This window comes from Setaria italica, chromosome IV (genome assembly GCF_000263155.2).
Source record: "Setaria italica strain Yugu1 chromosome IV, Setaria_italica_v2.0, whole genome shotgun sequence".
NCBI classification, from domain to species: domain Eukaryota; kingdom Viridiplantae; phylum Streptophyta; class Magnoliopsida; order Poales; family Poaceae; genus Setaria; species Setaria italica.
Window position 1 is genome coordinate 32,581,370 of NC_028453.1, and position 13,818 is coordinate 32,595,187.

At 48.8% G+C, this 13,818-nt stretch overlaps 3 protein-coding genes across 3 annotated transcripts; 2 read left to right on the forward strand and 1 right to left on the reverse strand.

Annotated features, from left to right (window-relative positions):
- The first annotated feature begins 168 nt into the window (after positions 1–168).
- Positions 169–1,439, forward strand: LOC101782824. The gene has a single exon (XM_004965758.3). The coding sequence runs from the start codon at positions 294–296 to the stop codon at positions 1,212–1,214; it is 921 nt and encodes a 306-aa protein (XP_004965815.1). The 5' UTR covers positions 169–293; the 3' UTR covers positions 1,215–1,439.
- Positions 1,440–6,702: 5,263 nt separating this feature from the next.
- LOC101772841 (bZIP transcription factor 44-like) lies at positions 6,703–7,227 on the reverse strand. The gene has a single exon (XM_004967102.2). The coding sequence runs from the start codon at positions 7,225–7,227 to the stop codon at positions 6,703–6,705; it is 525 nt and encodes a 174-aa protein (XP_004967159.2).
- Positions 7,228–12,142: 4,915 nt separating this feature from the next.
- On the forward strand, positions 12,143–13,320 carry LOC101773253 (phytosulfokines 1). The gene is made up of 2 exons (XM_004967103.3): positions 12,143–12,421; positions 12,923–13,320. Exons 1-2 carry the CDS (start codon positions 12,248–12,250, stop codon positions 13,064–13,066), a joined length of 318 nt encoding a protein of 105 aa, XP_004967160.1. The 5' UTR covers positions 12,143–12,247; the 3' UTR covers positions 13,067–13,320.
- Positions 13,321–13,818: the final 498 nt, after the last annotated feature.

Genomic DNA, 13,818 nt, shown 5'->3' on the forward strand with positions numbered 1-13,818 from the left:
GTGGATGTGGTGCTGTGCGAGCCTGCGAGGCTTGGCCAGTTGGCCTACGCAAACGCAACCTGAAGACGTATTCAACGTTTACGTAAACAAAGCAGGAAGACGTATTGCTAAGGCACCTCGAAGGCGGAGACGTCTGACCGCGTCCGCGGTCCGCGTGACGGCGTGAGGAGTGGGCAGACCCAACACACCGAACTCGAGACGGGGACGCCACGCCTCACACGGCGACGGCCGCACCACCACCACCCCATCCGTTCCCCTCCCCACCGCCGCGCCGCCGCCGCCGCCCGCCTCCCATGGCGGACTTCGGCGACGAGCTCTTCCTCGACGTCGGCGACGACGGGTTCGGCGATCTCTCCTACGTCACCCTCTCCCAGTCCATCGAGGAGGATCTCGCCTGCCCACGCAACCTCCTCTCCCCCGGGGGCTTCGACCTCGGAACCCTAACCCCCACCCCGGGCTCCCCCTTCTCCTTCGACTCCGACCCCGACCTCAGCGGCCTCTCCCCCTCGCAGCCCCCCTCCCCGCCCTTCTGGGACTGCCTCGAGGCCGAGCTCGCCGACCACGGATTCGAGTGGGAGGACATCGCCGACGCTGCCCCTGGCGTCGGCGGCAGGGGTGGAGCTGCTGCTAGCGGTGGTGGAGGCGGAGGGCGAGGACTGGGAGTCGACATCGACCTCGACGCCGACGTGTTCGGGTTCGTCGACGAGCGGGAGATGCTGGGCGTGATGGAGGGGATCGACAGCGGGGACGACGACTCGATCTTCTCCGACGGGCCGCCGTTCGACTTCGGCGAAGGCGACGCGGAGCTCGACGGCATCTTCCGGGGCGGTGTCGGCTGGGAGCTGCTCCCGGTGCCGCTGGATGAGGACGAGTTCGAGGTGCTGCCGGGGCACCTGGCGGACGCGGCGGTGGGTGGAGCCCCGCCGGCGGCGCGCGCGGCGGTGGAGCGGCTCCAGGTGGTGGCCGTCCGAGGGGAGGAGGCTGCGCAGGGGTGCGCCGTGTGCAAGGACGGGATCGCGCAGGGGGAGCTCGCCACGCGGCTGCCGTGCGCGCATTTCTACCATGGAGCCTGCATTGGGCCGTGGCTTGCCATACGGAACTCGTGCCCGGTGTGCCGGTACGAGCTGCCCACTGATGACCCTGAGTACGAGCGGCGGAGGGCGAGGCGCCGTTCCATCTCAACAGCACAGCTGGGTGGCCTGATGCAAATGTGAACAAGGTGGATTTGTGGTAGGTGTTGGATGCAATTCCATTGTTTCACAGAAGTGAGAAACCTCACTCATTGATTGCACGCCAATAGCAGTACTTGTATGGTATGAGATTTTTCAGGATTTAGCTGTTTGTTCTTGGGAGTTGAATGGTAAGAACAATTGTCGTAACATTTGTAAATACATCTTGTTGCTCCAATAATATAGCAAACTCTTTCTTATTGTTTTTCAGAGGTTGATCGTAGAATGTTTGCTGGTAGTTGCTTGCTCGGCGAGTGCCATCCATCATAATATCAGAATAAACATTGCAGCTACTTGTTTTCTGTGCATGAGGTCTCAATTTAGCCAAGCCTATCTGTTGGCTTCAACTGAAACAACAGTGTGTATGTTAAGCTAAGATTTGCTTAGACTGCTATTTATATTTTTATGTAATTGTTTGCTTATGTGAACTTGGCTGCTCTACTCGCCGCAAAAAAAAAAAAAAAAAAGAGGCTGCCCTACTAGTTGTACAATTCTCCAGTTAGCATAATCCCAGTTGATGTATTGAAGTTCAGTTTACCCTCTAAAAAAGTTGAAACCAATTTACAAGTGCTTTGAAAGGCAAGTAGCCAAATGAAGTATGCAGTCACTTTAGCAGTAGATGATTGTTCAAAAATGTAAAATGGTACATTTGATTTTATGTTTTTTCTGCAGTGTCCTTTGCACATGGTTACCTATTACAACTAGATCAACCTGCAGGAACACGCTGGAAGAAAACAGTGTTGTTAGAGTATTAAATGGGTTCTCTTATGCTTATTCAGGAAAAAATGAGGGAGGCATGACACTGATTTTATATTAAAATGTACTCAGTGCTTACTCAGTATCTGCATTGCGGTGAATCTAGCTCTTAAGAAACCTTAGTTACCAGATACGTTTTTCTGTGTGATCTTGATACAAAGTTAGTTTTCTTATGTGAACTCATTTGACCCACTCTTAGGTGGTACAATTCTCGCATAGGCATAATCCCAATTGATGTATTAAAAATTCAGTTTACCCCCCAAAAGATATCTGAACCAATTTACAAGTGTTTTGAAAGGAAAGTAGGCAAATGAAGTATGCAATCACTGTTTAGCAGTAGATGGTTGTCAGAAATTTAAAATGGTATGCTTGATTTATGTTTTTTTGGTACTTGGATACCTATTGCAGATTTGCAGACCAACCTGCAGGAACACGCTGGGAGAGAAAAAATTGTTAGAATACTAGATGGGTTCTCATGCTTATTCAGGGAAAAAATGAGAGGGAGGCAGTGTTACCATTTTTCACTCAGTATCTGCAATGGGGTGAATAGCTCTTAATAAACCTTAGTCACTAGTGTAGACTGTAGTAGTGTAGTTACTAGCTACATTATTCTGGTGATCTTGATACAAACTTTGGCGTGCTGACTGTTCAATAGTTTTGGCTTTTGGTTTTGGGTTGTCTTCATGTGTGCCCTTTTCTAGAGTACTACTTTGTAACCATCAGTGATCTGTGCCCACTGACTATTTGGACAATTAATAGATGACTAATGTCTGATCAGGTGACTTATGGTTAGATGCTGGGAGAAAAAAAAATTGTTAGAATACTAGATGGGTTCTCTTATGGTTATTCAGGGAAAAAATGAGAGGGAGGCATAACATTGATTATATATTAAACTGTACTTAGTGCTTACCATTTTTACTCAGTATCTGCAATGTGGTGAATAGCTCTTAAGAAACCTTAGTTACTAGCTATATTACTCTGGTGATCTTGATACGAACGTCAGCCTGCTTACTGTTTCAATAGTTCTGTCTTTTAGTTTTGGATTGCCTTCAAATGTGCCCTTTTTCTAGAGTACTAGTAGCCATCCATTCTGTTCAGTAATCTGTGTGCCCCCTGACTGTTTGGACAATTAATAGACAACTAATGTCAGATCAGGTGACTTAATAATACTTGTTATAGCAGCAGTGTTTTGCAGTAGATGGTTGTTTTGAATTTAAAATAGTTATTGCAAAATACTTGATTTTCAACTGTTATTGACTTCAATATGTTCTGTAACTACTAACTAGCATGTAGGGGCTGTTTGGGTGTCTCCCTGGCCTGGGAGCACTTGCCCAGGCAGACCGATCCAGCACCAGGCGCTTGGAATCAAGCGCCTGGGAGTGCTGCCTGGAGCAGGTAACTTTTCCAGGGGTCAATCCAAATAGGCCCATAATGCAATGTTTTTCACACAATGGTATCAACCTGTAGGAACATGCTGGAACAGAACAGTCTTGTTGCTACTAGAGTATTACATTAGATGAAGCTCTCTTATATGCCTCAAGAATAAAAATGAGGAGGCATAATACTGATGTTACATTACAACTTAATGCTTACTACTGAGTATTAATCTAGTTGCCAGCTGTGAGCATTTTTAAGTTAACATTATTGATCACTGCTAATCTTGATATAAACATCATCCTGCTGGCTATATTCAATAGTTCTGGCTTTTAGATCTCCTTTATGGCTTTATGTTTTCCCACTTCTATTGTAGCAGTAGAAGTAGTTTATAAATCTATAAACGTCCATGCTGTTCCATAATGATCGTTTCAAGCTTTTCCACTTTTTGTTTCCAAGTTTTCAACTGATAGTGGATCTTCTGTATTCTCCTGATTCGGGCTCTACTTGAGGTATACCTGAAGGTTATTTCCCCATATTTTCTGCTGATGGTCCTGTTCAAATGCCTGTCAGTGATATTATGGGCCTGTTTGGTAGTGCTCCACGCATGCCTGTCAGTGATATTATGGGCCTGTTTGGTAGTGCTCCACGCAGCTCCAGATCCTCAAAAATAGCTCTGCTCTAGAATTTTTCAGCCAAATGGTTTTAGATCCAGCAACTCCACCACGGATCTGCTCCACGAAAACGGTGGATCTACCCCCAGATCCATGGATTTGGTAGAGCACCTCAGGGGGTGCTCCACGAAATCAAATTTGGTGGAGTTGGAGGAAATTACCCACCACTGCCACTCATTAGTGGAAAATGACCGGTTCGTTCTATTTCTTCACAGCTTCCTCTCGCGCTGCCATGGCCGCGCCCCGCTCGCCGCAGCCCCGCCGCGCCCCGCCCGTCGGACCGCCGCCCCGTACCTGTCGGAGCACCGCCCCGCCTGCCGGAGCGCCGTCTCGCTTCGTCGGCGGCCCGCGCGCCCCTCCCGCTCGAGCGCCGTCCTGGCCGCCGGTGAGGCCGCGCCCGCCCGCCGTCCCGCTCCACCCGTCGGAGCACCACCCGCCCGTCGAAGCCCCCCGCACCCGCCCGCCTGGCCACCGGCGGGGCCGCGTCTGCCAGCACGCCGCCTGCCGGAGCGCCGTCCCGCCCACCGGAGCCCCGCCCCACACCCGGCCGTCGGTGAGGCCGCGCCCGCCCGCCGCCCCGCTCCGCCCGTCGGAGCACCGCCCCGCCCGCCGAAGCCCCGCCCCGCACCTGGCCGCCGGCGCGGCCGCGCTCGCCAGCGCGCGCGAGGCCGCCGGCGAGGCCGTGCCCGCCAGCACCTCAACCATGCGTGCTACAGCGTCAGGAAGGAGATATTTTTTTATTCTGATGAATGGGCCCAAATTGCCAGTGAGATAAAGACAAGAATGGAGCTGTACCAAACGCTTTTTGAGATATTAGATCCACGGTGGAGCAGCTCTATAGCGGAGCTAGCTGGATCTATGAATTTGGAGCTATTTTTTCAGAGCTGGAGCTCTACCAAACAGACCCTATGGGCCAGTTTGGTACGGCTTCGGCTTCTGAGGAGCCACTTTTTTTTTTCTCTGGCTCTCCATATAAAACGGCTCCGGCTCCTCTAGTGCTCCAAGGGTGGAGCCGTTTTTGACCAAACGATTTGGTAGAGGTTTAGCTGGAGCCGCGGGAGAAGCTGGAGCTGGATTCCTGCCAAACTGGCCCTATGTTTCACCACCGCGGATGAGATTGCAGCTCGACTTCTGCTATACAAATCAAGTAACTGATACAAGTTCCATGCCTCAGGTCAGATATGATATACTGCCGTGAAAGAAATGCGACAAATTCTGCAAGGCCGCAATTAGGCAAGTAGGAATCGTGTGTCTGTGCAGCTTACCCTGTTCAATATTTAAGCGTTTACCTTGTTCGATAGTTCAGTCAGCAAAATGAAGCATGGTTACACTGGAATTATGAGACACTGCTGCAAATCTTTTTCACTCCCTTTGGTGCTAATAATAGCGATGGCTAACGGCTCGGCAGCTGCAGCCGCCTGTGGTGATCAGGTGAATCCTCCTGTGGTTCGTCTCTTGAAAAAATCTCTGAACTCTGAAGGGGCAGACTGATGGTCAGCTAGGAGTTTTGATTTGGGTGCCTTGCAGCTTTTGAGCTTTTTTGAAAAGTTGCTGCTAGCTTTTTTTTTCCTGAAAAGTCAACACTAACTTTTAGAAGATGTGTTTAACATCAACTTTTAAAACTGAGCTTTCCAGTTTTCCATATAAACTTTTTCAGAAGTTGCACGAGAAATACGTTGTTTGTTTGACCTTCTGATTTTTCATACTGCGAAGTTGCTAGGAATCTCGAACAAATAGGTTTTTTTTTGGCAAAAAACTTATAGTACATTTAAGGGCGGAGGTAGTACTTGAACCGGCCTCGTTTTGATACATGTACCAACTTTAGCTGATATTGACACGGTGCCGCGGTGCGTCGTGTCATGCCTGTCCAGCTTTGATTCTTCCAGCAGGTGTTCCTCGTGGTGGTTGGCAACCAGTAGTAGTGGTTTTTGGTTGGACTAGCAGCGAGGATACACCGCATCCGCAGCCTCTCTATTCTAGCTCTATCTACTGACATGAGCTATGTGGCTTTTTGTTGCACAACCTTTGCACCGATGCCTGCACTGCACTTTGCACCGTGCAATGACGAATAGGAATGCAGATGGACGGATACCGGTGACGTTTCAGTGCCTGAACTCTGAACAATGGAGCCATGGATGACCAATCTCCTGTCATGGCCCCTGTTTGTACGATACTACACTTGGCCCTTTGATGCCGGGGGGGAAAAGCTGCTGCTGGCCAATGGTGTCCAAGACCAGAGCTTTGTCTCGCCTGTCCTCGAGAAAGCTTTGGGTCGGCGGCGGCCGGCGCTGGTCGCCGGCGGCTACCCTCATGCTGTGTTGCAGAAAACTACCATCCGATCCTTGCACTGGTATATATACGCAATGGCCGTGGTAATTTCAGATGAAACAATATATAATTCGAATAGAGAGTTTTACTGCATTGCAAACTGGTGTAATAACCAGCGTCTAAGGCTCCAAATCTATCTGCTATAGTAACTCATACTAGGCTCTGACCTTATGATCGGTCAGATCATGTATATATCCAACAAAAGCATGGACGGTGATTCCGAGATCGATTCAGAGAGTGAGCAACCTCAGGAGCTCGACGATCACTTGTCTCTTCTCACCATAGTCAGCTATGCACAAAAGGCGATGATCCTCTCTTCTGCCGTCGGGCCCAACGCTTGTCTAGTCCGTTGGCGGCGTCCCGGCTTCTCCTTCGTCGCCGGCTTCCTTCGCCTTCTTCGCCGCCTCGGCGGCGTCGAGCCTCTCCCGCAACGCGCGCGCCTCCTCCCTGAGCCGCGCGCCCTCCCGCGCCGCCCGCGCGCGCGCGGCCGCCACGCGGTTCAGCTCCACGGCCAGCCGCGCGTTCGCGGCGCGGAGCTCCGCGACGCGCGACGACAGGTCGTCCAGCTGGCCCCTCCGCCGCGCGCGTGCGCGCCGCGCTGACTCTCGGTTCGAAGCCTGACGCCTCGCCCTCCGCTCGCCGTCGCGCGCGGCGGCCGCGACTGCAGCGCCACCGGCAGCCTGCGGCTCCACCTCGCCCGTGCCCACGCCCACGCTCGACACGGAGCCGCCGCCGGCACCCGCGCCGTGGCAGCTGTAGCTGCACCACAGGCCATCGCCGCCGCCGCCGCCCGAGTAGCCGTGCGGCAGCAAGTAGAAGCTCGCGAAGTCCGCCGCGCCGAGCGGGTGGCGCGCCAACGTCGCCATGTCTCTCTGCATGATTGGAAGCGCTAGCTCTAGCGGTTGCAGGCAGCTCTGCAAAAGTTTTTTCGAGAAGAATACGTTGTATTAAGAAGGAGGCAGCTCTGCAAAAGTTGCAATGAGGAGGAGATGATTGGGAAGAGCTTTGCCGTATTTAAAGGTTGAGTCTTTCGATCAATGGAGGGAGGGAGATGATGTATGGAGAATGGAGATTTGAGGTGAGTGAGTTCCTTTAAACTTCAAAAAAAGGGCGCTAAAGCTAACAGGCATTGTGGTGAGAGCGATAACCTGTCTTTTTGCGTCCTGTTGCGTCTTCATGCAGGATTATCCTGTCGATTTTTTCGGCACACGTCATTGTCCTCTGATGGCAAAATTTCTATCTGTCACAAGTACCACACGCCAATAATCGTAGGCTGATAAAGGGAGGAGATAAGCCTTTATTCAGAAATGTTCTTCTTCTTCCTCGCGGGTGGAAATTTCTGCCATGAAGTCACCTCAATTCCTGCCACTTTCTCACCGGAAATTTGCACGCAAAGTATGCATGCTTTCAATCAGGTTCAGGTATGTGCGAGTGCTTTGGAAAATGATCTTGCTTATGGAGCCTCAAGCATGGGCTTGACAAATTTTGCGTCTTTTTTTTCCCTTTTTGGTGAGCTAACTCTCGATCTCATGTAGTCATGTTTCAGAGCTTACATTTTACTCAAGTAAGCAAGAGGACAAGAATTGCGCACTTGTTGTGACAAGGCAGCGATGACGTTGCCTTTATTCCTTTTCGCGTTAAGATATGACAGCAATATGTTTTCATATAGTGACGCCACAAAGAAAACACTTGGTAAATAAAAAAACCAAATAATGCCAGTAATAAGCCAACTGTTTGGCGCACTTTGGTGATTTGGGTGCATGCATGCTGCATGATTGTGATATTTCTGGTACTGTTTGGTCAATCCTTTAGTTTGGCGTCACATAGGGACCTTTAATTTGATTCATATATTTTATTCAGTTTTGTAAAGACTAGAGAGCTAGTTTTGCTTACACACAGTCACAGACACACAAGCATAGTTCCCTGACAGACATCATCAGACTGAAAAATGATGGTTGCAACATCAATCTCTGCATGATTCCAACAGCAGCAATTTTTTTTTTGCCAATTCATATGGTATTTTTTGTGAACCGACAATCTACACAAATATGATATCTCCTAGGCCTCCTAGGCCTAGTTTGCATACCATAATTAATAAGTTTTTATTTGCTTACCTGCCAAGGCCATTAGTGACAATATACAATTCTGGTCCAGTATGGTGTATGCCTAAGACAACTGGAGCTGTCTAAAGCAAAATTTGTACTGTGTGGAATGGAGTACCACAGAAAAACAATTCTTTTGAGCAGGTGCCACAGAAGTTTAGGACAGTATGTATACAATTATCTAAAGCAGAGGTTAGAAATCAGACGGCATATGGTTGTTTATGGCGACTCAAGCTGACCATCAACTTTTGAAACACCAGGCTCTGTCTTACCCAATTTCCCCAACGACCACCATCACCATGAGCACAACAGCAGGTTACTGTCTTAGCCAAACATTGCTTTAGTACTTTGCCGACCACCACGCTGTTTTGATTGATAGCTATGTTATCTAGAAACTAACGCTTCTAAGAAGTCGTCATCAGATATTCAGGAATAATGACAGTTGCTGGTGTCTAAATCATTCAGTTAATCTGCACTTCTTCTTTTTTCGAAAGACTCGGAAAGATTCCGGCACATATTAATAAGAAGAAAACATTTTACCGACGCCAATGAAGCCTACGTTAATCTACACTTCAATCGTATCTTTTTGGCCATGAAAATATACCATGCAAAAATTCTCTTGACAGTCAAATAATCCCTCCGTTCCAAATTATAGGTTGTTTTGACTTTTGTAGGTTCATAGATATTATTATACACCTAGATATAGTGTACATCTAGATACATAATAATAATAATATCTATGAATCTAAAAAAATTAAAACGATCTACAATTTGAAACGGAGGGAGTACTACCATAGCTTCCTGCTATCCTTCCTTGCCTCGGTTTTCAGCTGATGGGAAACAGTTCTGAGTGACGCCAATGGCTGATGCCTTCCATAGATGAGAGACCTTCAATATAGAAATGGGCAGGATATGGATATGGTTAGCTGGCTAAATGCCTTTTGTCATCCACAATTGTTAGTGCCTTCAGCTTTCAGTACAGCCATGGTTTTCGATCTGTGACGCTTGCAAGGTCAAATTAAAACAAAATAACTGCAAAACGTCATCACCAAGCAAATTAAAATTAAAGCAATCGCGTGGAGACATTAAGAATGTCTTTGCTCCTTGTTATTAAGATTACTAATAAGGGAAACAAAAGGTACAGTGACCTATATAGGAATAGGATGGCGATGGGCAATCCCGTTGTAGCATAACATGATAAGCTAGCGTGGTGAGTTCAAGAGAAACAGTCCATTAACAGTTGAAAGGGAAGCCATATCTAGCATAAAACGGAAATTAAGGACGTGATAGTGGGTTACAATAAGTTAAAGCAGCATAAGGGTCACGTTTGTTTATTTCTCTCTTCTATTCCTTTCCTACTTACATCATGGTATTAGACGTGCAGGAACTTCTTTTCTTACATATGCTATAAATAAGAAATGCATATTAAAAATGGATATAAAATAAGAACACGGCAGCCTTGTTGAAATGATCGTGCAATTTCTCTTCTAGTTAGCTTCCTTCTTCTCGTGCTGCCATCTTCATATCTTCTAGTTTCCCTTCCTCCACCCGCATCATACCACCTGTCCCGCCTTCCGCCATCACTACTATCACCATCCCAGCAATCTATCCCTCCGCATCCTCCTTCCTTCAACCGTGACCTGCAGACTCTAGCCACCACTAGTGGGCACGCAACCGCGTCCGTCAATATCCCACGCCATCACCGCTACATCCACGAAGCACCATCCGTCACTAGACTATCCTGCCACGATGTCAATTCTACAGTCGACCGAACCAAACGTTCTCGTCCTCATGGGTGACACCATCGGTCCACCCATCATGCGGGCCCTGCCTTTTTCACTTTCTTTCCCCTCGCTCTCGCTCTCACTCTCTTCCCTCCCGTTCCCCTTCCTTTTGTCTTTTCCACTTCTCTCTCCACGAGATCCACCACCGAGGGAGTTCTATGTGCCAGGGGCAGCTCCGACCAATGGTGAGCGCGCCAGCGGTGGGGCAAGGGAGCAGCGAGGCTCCGCCCGTAGGGGCACGGTGGCGGGATTATCTGCATGTGTGGGGAAGGAGCACGGGGACCATGAGGCGTACAGGGCAACAGATCCTGGCGAGCTCCTCCCGGCATGCGCGACAAGCTCTACCGGGTCCGTGGCGAGCTCCTCCCAGCCGGTGTGACGAGCTCCACCAGGACCGCAGCGAGCTGCTCCTGTCCGACGTGACGAACTCCGCTAGGGACACGGGACCGTGTTCTTCTTTTTTCTCTCTCTTTTTATCTTCCCCTTCTTTAATTTTTTGTTGTCTATTTTTTTGTTTCAATTTTTTTTGTCTATATAAAGTTTTTTCTTCCAATTTTTTGGTTCTCAGATCCTTTGTCTTGTGAATTTTTTCTTCAAAACTTTGTTGACAAACTTTTTGTTTTAAAAAATTTGTAATTTTTTTATTTTGGTTTTCTAAATTTTTGTTTTTCCAATTTTTGTCTTGAAAATCTTTTTCCCTCCAAATTTTTTGTTCACAAACTTTTTATTTCCAATTTTTTTAAAAAAACTTATCCTCGAACTTTGTTTTCCAACTCTTTTTTTCAAAAAGTTATCACTTTTTTATTAATTTACATGGACGGGGAACCGCACCACGTGGGAAGTCGTGCTGTAGGAAATCAACCGCATGAAACCTTTGCACACCGTAAATTTGAGTTGCTCCCCATCCTGCCTCCCAATTTCTACATTTAGAAGGAGAACTTGACCCTACTATAGTAAATAAAAATAAAAAAATAAAAAAGAGCTGCCTTCCAACCATATGCATGCCCTACACTTCACCCATGACACGTGTGGGTGCATAGACATGTGCTGATTTAGTTTCCCGTGGGAAGGGCACTGCTGTCCCGTTCCCCAACCATGTCCAAGCGCTGCCATCCCTGGGAGGGAGAAGGGGATGGAAGCTCGCGCACGGCCGGCACCTGATTTGAGACTTTGACTTCGGATCGGAACCCATTGATTAGCCGCTCATCGCGCGGCTCCCGACGGAGAGGTCTCCTCTCCTCTCCCCTGCGAACGGAGGCCCGCCGAGCCCCGAGACGCCATTTACTTGCGCGTCTCAGTCTTCCTTGCTCGTGTCTCCCCTCGCTCATTCCTCCGCTCGGTCAACCGCGTTAAATTTTCTTCTCGGGCTGGGCGTGCAGGGGGAGGAGAGGAGCCTCGTTCCCGGGTCGTGTCCTGGCAAGATGCTCGGGTGCATGCGAACGTTGCAAAAAGTCAAACATGAGCATTGCGGTGGTGGCGCACCGGGTAGATGGGCTGTCGGATCATCACTTTAAATTCGGGAACTTATTGATGCTGATTTGAGTATAATCCATGATTTCTTAGAGCAATTTGAGTACTTGTTCAGACACAGTCAGAGTCTCTACGACGGAAGTAGTTGTACTAATCCGGATTACTGGATTGGATGGGTTATTGGGCTAAGCTACTTAATCGGATCAGAGTGCGTACAGTGGATGTTTCAGCACCCCGAGGCGATGCACACGTACCAAATTTTTGTTTTACCGCTATCTCATCGGGGCAAGGGCATGCGCATGGCGCATGAGAGATATTTTCCCAAGAAACCCCAATCGTCTAGCGCTTCCTCCCTCCCCAACCTCCATTGCCATCGCCTATATATATGTTCTTCCTGGTTCTGTTGGCCACGGCAGCAGTCAGCGCAGAGAAAGTGGTGAGAGAGCCTGGTAGAAACACAGATAGGATTAGGAAGGAGATCAAACCGGAGCAGCTGGCAATCTTTCGTTTTTTTTGGTGGAGGCACAACGATGATGCACGGGAGAAGAACAGCGGCCATGGCGGTGGCCTGTCTTCTGTGCATGGCTGTGGCTCTGCTGCTGGCCCAGGGTGTTCAGTCCAGGAAGCTCTTGTGGACGGGGCAGGAGGAGCAGGACCCCGGTAGCCTCGGCAGCAGCCATGGCGCTGGAACAGCAGCAACTCCGGTGAGTGATGAGCATATCTCTGAACCTTGCAAGCTACTCTCTGCTAAAAGTATCTCTCTGCAACTGCTGCGCCAAGGCGAATGCATGTATCTTCGCACATTCTTTTGCTCCTTGAGGACAGAGCGCTGCTTCCTGCTGGGATATACGCTTCCACTGTGCATTAAAAAAAATGCATCGTTCAGCTGCTGCAGCTGCTACTTTAATCTTTGCTTGTGTTGAGAGCTTGGAGGACAATAGCATGGGGAGCAGCTCCCTGATACGCATGGCGTGGCACCCACAACAGTGTCACCATTCTTGATGCAGCCGATAACGATTCCGCACGCTAATCCGCGTATAAAACCATATGATTAACGGAGCACAGGCATGTTATTACCCTCCACGTTTTTACATGCCATTGGATGGCACAAGTATTTAACAACTGTGAACACTACCCCGATGAACATGCAGTTATGCACAGAGTTGATAAAATAACTGCTGTTCTGTTTGCTGAATAATCTGCAGGAGCCGTGCGGCGGCGGCGGCGGCGCCAGGGGATCAGCAGGGAGCAGAGGGAGCGCAGGCACTGGCGAGGCGCGGTGTGAGACGGCGAGATGGGCAGAGATGCACACGGATTACATCTACACCCAAGACGTCAAGCACCCATGAACTGCTACCTGGTGTCGGCTCGTCTGCAGTTTCTGAACGTCAGTTTTGTTGGGAGCCTAGCTTGGAGGCTTTTAGCGTTCAGTGCCGTACGGGTGTATGATTAGTCAGTAGTAAGTAGAGGAATGTGCTAGTGAAATAGTGCATGTATTTCAGTAAGCCTTTGGTCCCTATGCCAGGCAGCGTACACAACCCACAATATGTATGCCCTTGTAATTTAACCAGCTTATCCTTTTTCTATAAATTTCCCAGGAATATTGAGTGCGCATTTTTCTTTTTTGCCCCGGAAACGATGGTGAAATTCCTGGTCCAAAACGTTGACATGCCGATCTTGAAAAAATAAACTTGTTGGCATGTGGTGCGAACCAACTGATCCATGGATCGTTTTAGTAGTATATGCTGAGTGGGCGCATCTTTATTGTGCTCTCATAAGAAAAGAATCGTGGTCACGTTTGCACTGTTATGTCATTTCTTTCCCTCTCATTCCATGAAAGATTTCGTGAAAGAAAGAGACGCCGTAACTGATTAGGAACTAACAACAGCTACTAGTACTACAAAGGCAGGGGAGTGTGGGACTCCGCTTAGTTGTAGCTATAGGAGGCCCAATGCCAACAGCCCACGCACTATTTCAGTTTCAGGTTTTCAGCCCAGGAGGCCCACTAAATGTCACGTTTTTTTTCCCTGTGTTCTTTCTGCTGTCGCTGTACCCCGCCTCGCCGTGTCACCTCACCTGTGATCAGCGACTCGGAGTCAGT